The sequence below is a fragment of the Prionailurus viverrinus genome, chromosome F2 (genome assembly GCF_022837055.1).
Source record: "Prionailurus viverrinus isolate Anna chromosome F2, UM_Priviv_1.0, whole genome shotgun sequence".
Taxonomy (NCBI): Eukaryota; Metazoa; Chordata; class Mammalia; order Carnivora; family Felidae; genus Prionailurus; species Prionailurus viverrinus.
In genome coordinates, this window is record NC_062578.1 from 74,366,156 (window position 1) to 74,374,315 (window position 8,160).

General features: G+C 55.0%; 1 protein-coding gene and 1 long non-coding RNA gene across 2 annotated transcripts in view; both read right to left on the reverse strand.

Moving 5' to 3' along the window:
* KCNQ3 (potassium voltage-gated channel subfamily Q member 3) overlaps positions 1-508 on the reverse strand; it is a 309,646-nt gene extending 309,138 nt beyond the window's left edge. Inside the window, exon 1 of the mRNA XM_047842371.1 lies at positions 111-508. Within this exon, the coding sequence (XP_047698327.1) occupies positions 111-493 (383 nt within the window). The 5' untranslated portion in view covers positions 494-508. The remainder of the gene's footprint in view (positions 1-110) is intronic.
* A 4,186-nt stretch (positions 509-4,694) lies between these two features.
* Positions 4,695-7,896, reverse strand: LOC125156460 (uncharacterized). The gene is made up of 3 exons (XR_007148617.1): positions 7,744-7,896; positions 7,237-7,468; positions 4,695-6,414 (listed from the first exon to the last, which is right to left on the reverse strand). It is a non-coding gene; the product is annotated as an uncharacterized LOC125156460 (long non-coding RNA).
* Positions 7,897-8,160: the final 264 nt, after the last annotated feature.

Genomic DNA, 8,160 nt, shown 5'->3' on the forward strand with positions numbered 1-8,160 from the left:
TGTTCCCCCTCGGCAGACGGGCGCCCCTGGGCTTTGAAGCCCCGGAGCTCTCTCGGCTCCGGCCCCCGCCCCCGGGCCCAACCTGCGCCGCCGAGCGGCTGGGTACTCACACGAGCGCGTGGTAGAGCAGCGCCCAGCCCCGCGGTCTCTCGAGGGCGTCGTAGATCAAAGTTTGGATGCGTCGGTACTTGGCGTTGTTCCTCTTGACCGGGCGGCTCAGGGGGGTCTTGGCCAGGAGCCCGATGCCCTGCGGGGTCCTCCTCAGCCCCTCGTCGCGGCCGCCGCCCTCCAGCAGCAGGGTCCCGTCTTTGTCGGCTCCGGCCCCGAGCGCCAAGGTGACTTGCTCCACGTCGCCGGGCGCCAGCCCCACTTTCCGCTCCTCGTCGCCGGCCGCCGCCGCGTCCCCTCCGGCCGGGTTAGCGGCCCCGCCGCCGCCGCCCCCGTCGCCGCCGCCGCCAGCCGCCCCCGCCGCCCTGCGCGCCTTGAGCCCCATCTGCCTCGCCCCCGCCGGCCGCTTCGCCTTCTCCGCTGCTGCTCCGGGAAGAAGGGGCGCTGGGGGTGCGTGGATGAGGCGGCGGCGGCGGCTGCAAGCCCGGGAACTCCAATGCCATGATCCGCGCGCCGCTCCCCACCCACCCCCCCCTCCAAAAGCAAGCAACGGCGGGCCCCCCGGGGGGCTGGGGAGGCCGGGCAGCGGGAAGGGGGTCACATCCCGCGCGGGTCAGCCGCGGGACCCCGAGGGGCGCGGGCCGGGCACTGCGGGCAGCGGGCGAGGGTGCGCGAGGCTGGCGCGGAGGCGCTAGGGCGCGCGGCGGCGGGAGCCTGGCACCGGCGCTCCGGGGCGGCGGCGGCGGCGGCGGCACCCGGGCCGGCGAGCCCGAGACAGCATCGCAGTTTATTTACAAGCCCGGTGCCAACCGCCCGCCCGCCCGCCAGCCACACGCGCCGCCGCCGCCTCCGCCCTCCCCCGCGCTCCCCCCGCCGCGCCCCTCCCCGCCCGCTCCAGCCTCAGCCCCGCAGCCGCCGCCGCGAGCCAGCGCGCCGCGGGCCGAGCGCACGCCGCGCCCCCCCACTCCCTCCCTCGCCGGGGTGGGGCCCCATTGTCCCGCCCCGTCGCGGCGGGAGGCCCCCGCGGGGCCCCGCCTCCCCCTCCCGCCGCCCCCCACCCCTGCGCGTCCTGCGGGCCCTGCGGGCCCGTCTGCGCTGCGGTCGCCCGCGCGGGGCTGCCCGCGCTCCCCGGGGCGTTGGGGCTTTTCCCGGGGCGGGGCGCGGGGGCCAAGAGGGGAAGGGGAGGCGGGCCCGGGGTGCCGGGCGTGGGGCGGGGGGATTCGTCGGTCGGCCTGCGGCATCGGCAGCTTTACGTTTTCCTTTCGCCTCCCAGTCCTGCCGCTTGGCTTTGCAAGTAACATCCAAGTTGCCGGGTTGGCCGAGGCCCAGCGCGGCCGGAGCCCACCGACCCTGGGCGGCGCCCTGTTTGGTTTCTGGTTCATGGTGGCTAGTGCTGCCCTCACCTCCCTTGGCCCTTGGCCCTTGGCCCTTGACCGCTCGGTGGAGCAGAGGGTTGAAGAGCGAGAACTCGTGGAATTGGCTTGGCTCCTAACGTGGGCTCCAGCGAGGCATTCCCTCTCTTGCCCGAGTCTCTGTTCATTCATTCAGTTACTAAACCCCAAGGGAGGGAGCTTCCGCTAAGAGGGGCCATGTTCTCCCACCGGGACACAGCGGATCCCTGCGCTCCAAGAGTGCATTCTAGAAAGGTGGAAGACAGTACCAGAAAACAAACATAGTGTGATTTCCAGCAGCGGCCAGTACTATGAGGAAACGAATTAGCCTGCTGTTGTTAGAAGTGGGAAGCTTCCTTACATTGGCTGGTCCTGGAAGGCCTCATTGTGAGGTGACGTTTTGAGGTGAGACCCAAGCGGCAATCAGGGGCAACTAAGGAAATGTCAGGAAGAGCCTCCCAGGCAGCAGAACCCCGAGTGCCTAGGTGTGGCTGGAGAGCAGTGAGCGCTGGGGAGAGCAGAGGGAGGTGAGGCCACTGTTGGGCGGGGACTAGATCTTGTTAAGTCACCGGCAGAGGACAGTGAGGGTCCAGCACTTTGAACGTGACTCCCCGCTCCCTCCCTCCCACAGGGCCACCGCTTTCATTCCTGCTGCCCCCTGGTACCTGGCGCCTCCTTGCCTTCCCACTCTCTCCAGGCTCCCTGGCTGGCTTGGACAGGGTGGGGAGGGGAGGAGCGGAGAGCAAGGCCAAGTCAAGAAGCTATCCCTAGTGCATAAGAGAAGAGCCATCCGAAGGCCTGCAAAGGGCTGCCAGCTCTGGATTGCCTGAGAGAGTTTGCCAAGGAGAAAAAGAGAGAGAAGGGGAGGAGCCAGGAGGAGAGGGGATGGGAGAGGGGACAGGTATGGCGAGAAAAGATGGGTAGGGGACAGGGAGGGGATGGGGAGGAGGTGGGGGAGGGTGGAGAGGGGAGGGGGTGAGCAGGGGGTGGGAGGGAGAGGGGTGGAGGTGGGGAAGGGGTGGGGAAAGGAGAGGGGAGGAGGTGAGCAGGGGAGAGGGGAGGGGAGAGGGAAGGGGTAGGCAGAAGAGAGGGGAGGGGTGGAGAGGGGTGGGGAGGGGAGAGGAAGTGTAGGTGTGGGCATAAGGAAAGAAGGTAGGGGATCTGTATGAATGAATGCCAGAGGGGAGAACCTTAGAAATCTCAGAACCAATAAGGGTAGCTTTAAGAAAGGAGTTAAACTGTACACGGGCTGAAATCATTCAACAGTGTTGTATTGGCACAAACAAATAAACCGCTTAATGCCACAGAAGAGTTTGGCCAGAAAGTGACTCTCATATGGAAACCTAATGGAAAATAAGAGCCACAACCCGACTGAGAACGATCATCCGTGGGTCACTGGGCTGCGGGACGGACTTGGGGCAGACCGCGTGGACTGGCTGATGGAAATGTGACCGCGCACAGTGGGACCCCCACACACGTTTAGGAAGAGACTGATGCTCAGCAAGGAGCCGGGGGCTGGTCAGGAACCAGTCAGTGGAAACTCTGGAAGGAGGAAAAGTGCAGAGAAAGGGAGGAGCCTAAGAGAGAGGCGCTCCAAAGGGAAGCTCAGCCACCCGTGCTCATCCCCGGCCCACCAGTGCCTGCACCAGCTTCCCATCCCAGTGCAATCCGATGCCTAGGGAACAGTTCTGTCTGCATGTGGGAGCACCTGCCTTCTCTAAAGTTGCCCTCAACCCCGTCCTGTTTTGTTACCTTTATCACTGCCTAAAACGATCCTGTTTGCATTTTGTTTACTTGGTCACTATTATCTCACCAGGCGGGAGCGGGGCCTCAAGAGTCCTACCCTTGAAGCCTAGAAGGATGTCTGGTGTGCTGTAGGCTCATGAACCAGTGATGAATACTGAATGCGGAAGGTAAAGCCCCCAGAACAATGCCTGGCTCACAAGCGTTTGCTGTGTGTTTGTGTATGAGATTTCGGGTTTTGCCTTTTACCGATGTGAAAGTCTTTATTCTTAGAGTCTTAGTATTCACCGTGACTTAAGGAACATTGTGACAGAACTTAAAACACAAAGACTCGCCAGATAAGCACAAAAGGAGACCTGTCAAGGACCCCATAGAAAGAAGACGTCGTTACGGTGCAATTAGTCGAAAGTTCAGATTTTCAGAATCACAATTTGGATCCTTGGGCCCATGAAGACACTTCTATTTTGACGAGAGCCCCAGACTGTCAAATATTAATGTTTTAAGATCAAGTGCAGGGGCTGTGTTCGTGCCTCCCATAAAGCATGAGGTCAAGTCAATATCAAATTCATAACCCTGATCCACTTAAATCCGGTGATAGGGAAACTGCCATGTAGTTTGGAAATTGATTTGCTCAATGGTTTTATAATCCAGTGCGGTGTTGTTCAGGTAGGAGGTTTGGAAATGTCACGAAAAACAGGATGCACTCACAGTGTCGTCTGGGGGACTATGTAATCTCAACAGCCTCTAGCACGGATTCCAGCTAACCAAAATCAAATGACTGTATTCCATTGCAAGGAATCTTCTTTGAGGCTTAAAGTCCCTGAGAGCCCCAGGTACCAACGGGGCGTGGCTACCAGGAGAGAGCTCAGGAACACAGAATCCAGAAAGGCAGGCTGGGGGCCACGGTACAAACAAGGCATTCCGCTGGCGGTTTTGAGTCCCAGTTCTGCACGACCTCAGTGTGTGACCTTGAAAACCCGACCAATTCCTAGTCTTCAGATTGGCCAACTGATACCCCTCCCCTATGCCTTTGATTTGGTTTTACTTTCGCTTTTCCTGGCCTTCATCTTGTGCATGAGGGCCAATGAACTCCTCTCCTGCAGACAGGGAGGCTTCTTGGGAATGAGAGAAAGGTCAAAAGACCTTCTCCGAGCCTCGGTTCCTCCCCCTGTATGTCCTGCTTCCCAGGGCTGTCAGCCTCGAGTGACCAGATGGACAGAAACATGCTTACGGAGACATGACATTCCAGTGACTGTAATCAAATGAGCAGGACGGAATCTCAGGTTCACGGGCACAAGATAACCGGGGGTCCTGTCTACCCTGTCACCTGGTTCCCTAAACACATGAAATGACTGTTTTAGAACATTTTTTTAAAGTTTATTTATTTTCAAAGGGGGAGGAGGGACAGAGAGGGAGGGAGGGAGAGAATCTCGAGCAAGCTCCGTACTGTCAGCACAGAGCCCCAAGCGGGGCTCGATCCCATGAACCGAGAGCATCACTTGAGCCCAAACCGAGAGTCAGATCCTTAACTGACTGAGCCACCCAGGCGCCCCTGTTTTAGACCACATTTAAATTTACTTCTATTATTTGTTGCACAAGAAATGCCTAGTCGTTGTAGAGAAAGTATGACATATCAAGGAGCAAAAAGGCAGCAAGCATGATTTGTCGTCTGGTGGCCCAGAAGTACCCTCTGTTAATATTCTGGGGGAGACCATTGCCAACACTACTGCACTTTGCCTGACCCGCAAACAGAGGGGACTAACGCTCAGCCTCCAGGATGGCACCTTCTCCGATGGTTCAGCCAGCCACCTGGTGGCAGATTGATTACATTGGACCTTCCAGTCGTGGTTGGGGGAAGATGTGTCTCCTGTAGAACAGACACATCTCCTGGATACAAAATCGTCTTTCCTGCCCATCATGCTTCTGCTGGTTTCACCATCCGTGGGCTTAAGGATACCTCACTGTCACAGGATTCCATAAAACTGCTGCTAACCGAGTAACAGTGTCCCCAAAATGCTTGCTCTGCACCTGGTTATAAATCTACCTCTGGGAGGAGCCAGTGAGACAGGTCTTTGCATCTCCTAAGGAGACAGACACCCATTGCCTTTTCGGAGGAGACCAGGCAAACTCCAATGTTGGGTCTTGTCACAGTCCAGGCCAAAGGCTTCCCTCTGTGTATTCTTTACTCTTGAAAACTCAACCACAGCCAACCGTCAAAGGTGCTGTCCTCTTTCCTCACTCCATGTTTTTGCTTTGTTTTCCTTTTCCTGGATGTCGTATCACTCTACATTAGGGCGCATGAACTCTCGGTCCCTTGCAGGGGAGGAAGCTTTCTGGGAATGAATCAGGAGAAAGGCAAAAGGCACCCAGAAGATGAGGGCAGCTTACGGTATGGAATTTAGACCCTGATTCGAATTCTAGCCCTGACTCTGTGACTTTGAGCTTCGTGGCCTTGGGCAAGTTGTTGGACTCATACCCAGCCTGTCTCCTTATCTATAAAGTGGGATAATTTCCCAACCTCCCTACCTCGAACTCCATTTTGAGCTAGACCGAGAGCCCGTGATGTACCGGGCACATTTACTAAATTACTCGAAGGAGTCTGGACATAGGACTGTGGAAGGCAGCTCAAGCCAGGCGGGATGGCGAACGAATGAGCTCCAAGCCAAATGGCGCTCACCTTCACTCCAGATGGCAATAATTAAAGGACTTCGCTTAGATTGTTCTCAATTGGAGAAAGAGTTTCTTTTCCCTGCCTTGTATTTGCAGGTCTTACGTTCACCTTTACATTTATTTTGGGCGTTTCTTAATATCATGTCTTTTCTTCTCCTTTTAAATATACAGGTATCCCCAGCTTTGTGAAAGTTTACGTTATTTACGAAAGACCTACCTGTGTTTACTAACTGAAAGAAATCTTAAAAGGCTTTCGCTTTTACGAAAACGGCAACAGCAACCACAACAAAAAGGCAGAAAGTGACAGCTTTCAAGGTATGCTCTGCCGTGAGCCATTTCAGAGACAGCACTCTTCCCCAGCGGGGAAGGTAGGACCACCCAGCTCCTTCACCGGGAACTGCATTCAGCATCACGCCTTCCAACTGCCGGGGCGCTGAACTGTATCTGGGAACATCTGTGGTTCATCTCCATTTATTTTGTGCATCCGTTAGCAAAATGTGTCCTAAGGTATCAGAAAAGCCGAAGAGAGGTTTTCTTCAGGGTCTGGAAACGCTATTAAAAAAAAAAAAAATTCTATATTAATTGCTTCTTTGCTTTATGCCATTTGGGCTTAGGAAAGGTTTGGTAGGAAAGGTCTCCTTGCAGGTAGCGGGGGAAACCTGTATTGGGTTAAGATATTCACTTCATCCATTAATGAATTCATTCATTAATCCTTCCAGTGGGCATTTACTGATTTCCTGTTTCATGAATGGCTCTCTGTGGGTAACAGGAGGGGAAAAAAAAAGAAAATTGAGTATCTAATTCCATATTTAGTTGAAAAGGTGAGATCAACAATGCAAATCAATTTTACTCATTTCTGTATCATCATCACATCTTGATGAGCTGACTCATGGTACATGTTTATCCATCATCATCGTTACTTACATTAATTGAGTGCTTACTGTGTGCCTGACACTGGGCTAAGCTTTATACGGATGATCTCATCTATCCTAGCAGCAAAGTTATGAGGTAGGAATCACGGTTATTGTCCTCTGTGTTAACCATGATGAAATGACACTTGGAGGGCTTAAGTACCCTGCTCAAGGTCACGTGGCTAAGAGCTGATGGCCCCAGGGTTGGGGCCAAGGTTATCTGGAGTCTGTGCTTTTAGCTACTGAGATGTACTGTCTGAGAATGCTGTTCCTGGCGGAAGGCTCAGCATATGCAAAGGCTGGAAGTCAAGACAATGCATGGAATTTCCAGGGCAAGATGTCTGGAAGTGTGAATGGAGCAGGGGCCCCGTGGGGCAGGCTTGCCTACATGCCAGGCTTATGAATTTGGGGACCTTGAGGTGCTTTAAGGATGGAGTGATGTGTCCCAGGTGGTTTCAGAAAGGGCTTTCTGATGATTCCGTAGAGGACAGATTGAGAGTAGGAGAAACGGATTCCATGAAAACAGCTGCGGGACTACTGTGGTGCCCAGCTGAGATGCTGAGGTCCGGAAGGAAAGTGCTGGCAGATCCCTGAGACGAGGGAAGGATGAGGGATTTAGGAAAGAGAGTCCCCACGAATTGGTATCTGGAAAAAAGCAGGGTCGTGGGTCACTTGGCATTTTAGAGGTGGAAACAAATTCACCCAGTGTCCCAGCCTCTCTGTGCTCTGACTGTGGGTTCCCTAAGCTGAGCATCTAGCCTCTGGCTCCAGTAATTGGCTCCCTGGGCAGTCTGTTCCTTTCTCTCTACCAAATTAAGCTCCTTCTCTCTGGGTCTTAATTGTTAAAACACCCTGTTTTCCCATGCCATTTACATATTCCGATTACCCACTGCCATTTCCCTGCTAATGAGCCCATGTACCTGCTTTCAAGAGCGTCTGGCCGGGAGCCTGCTTGCACAGGAGGGCTGGATACTGTGGGCAAAGACTCTATTCACAGTGTCTTCAGACAAGGAGTGTCAGGGCCATTTTCTCACCTCCTTCCAGTCCTGATGGACCAGACCTTTGTGCCTCATTACCCGCCCCCACAGACATCACGATGCTCCGTTTACCTTAGCGACAAGAAGAAAAGCTCCATGCCAACTGGAGACGCGCTCCGTGTTCTTACCGCAATCATCAAAGGCCCATTGTACCCTTAGCCAATCGCATGCACAGAGCCTATTAAGTCCAAGGTCTTCCTAATTTCCATCACTGAATTCTTTGCAGAGGGGAAGCTGATGCCTGGGTGCTAAGTAACTGGGCAGAGGATTATGGGTAGCTGCACAATGATGCTGAATAGG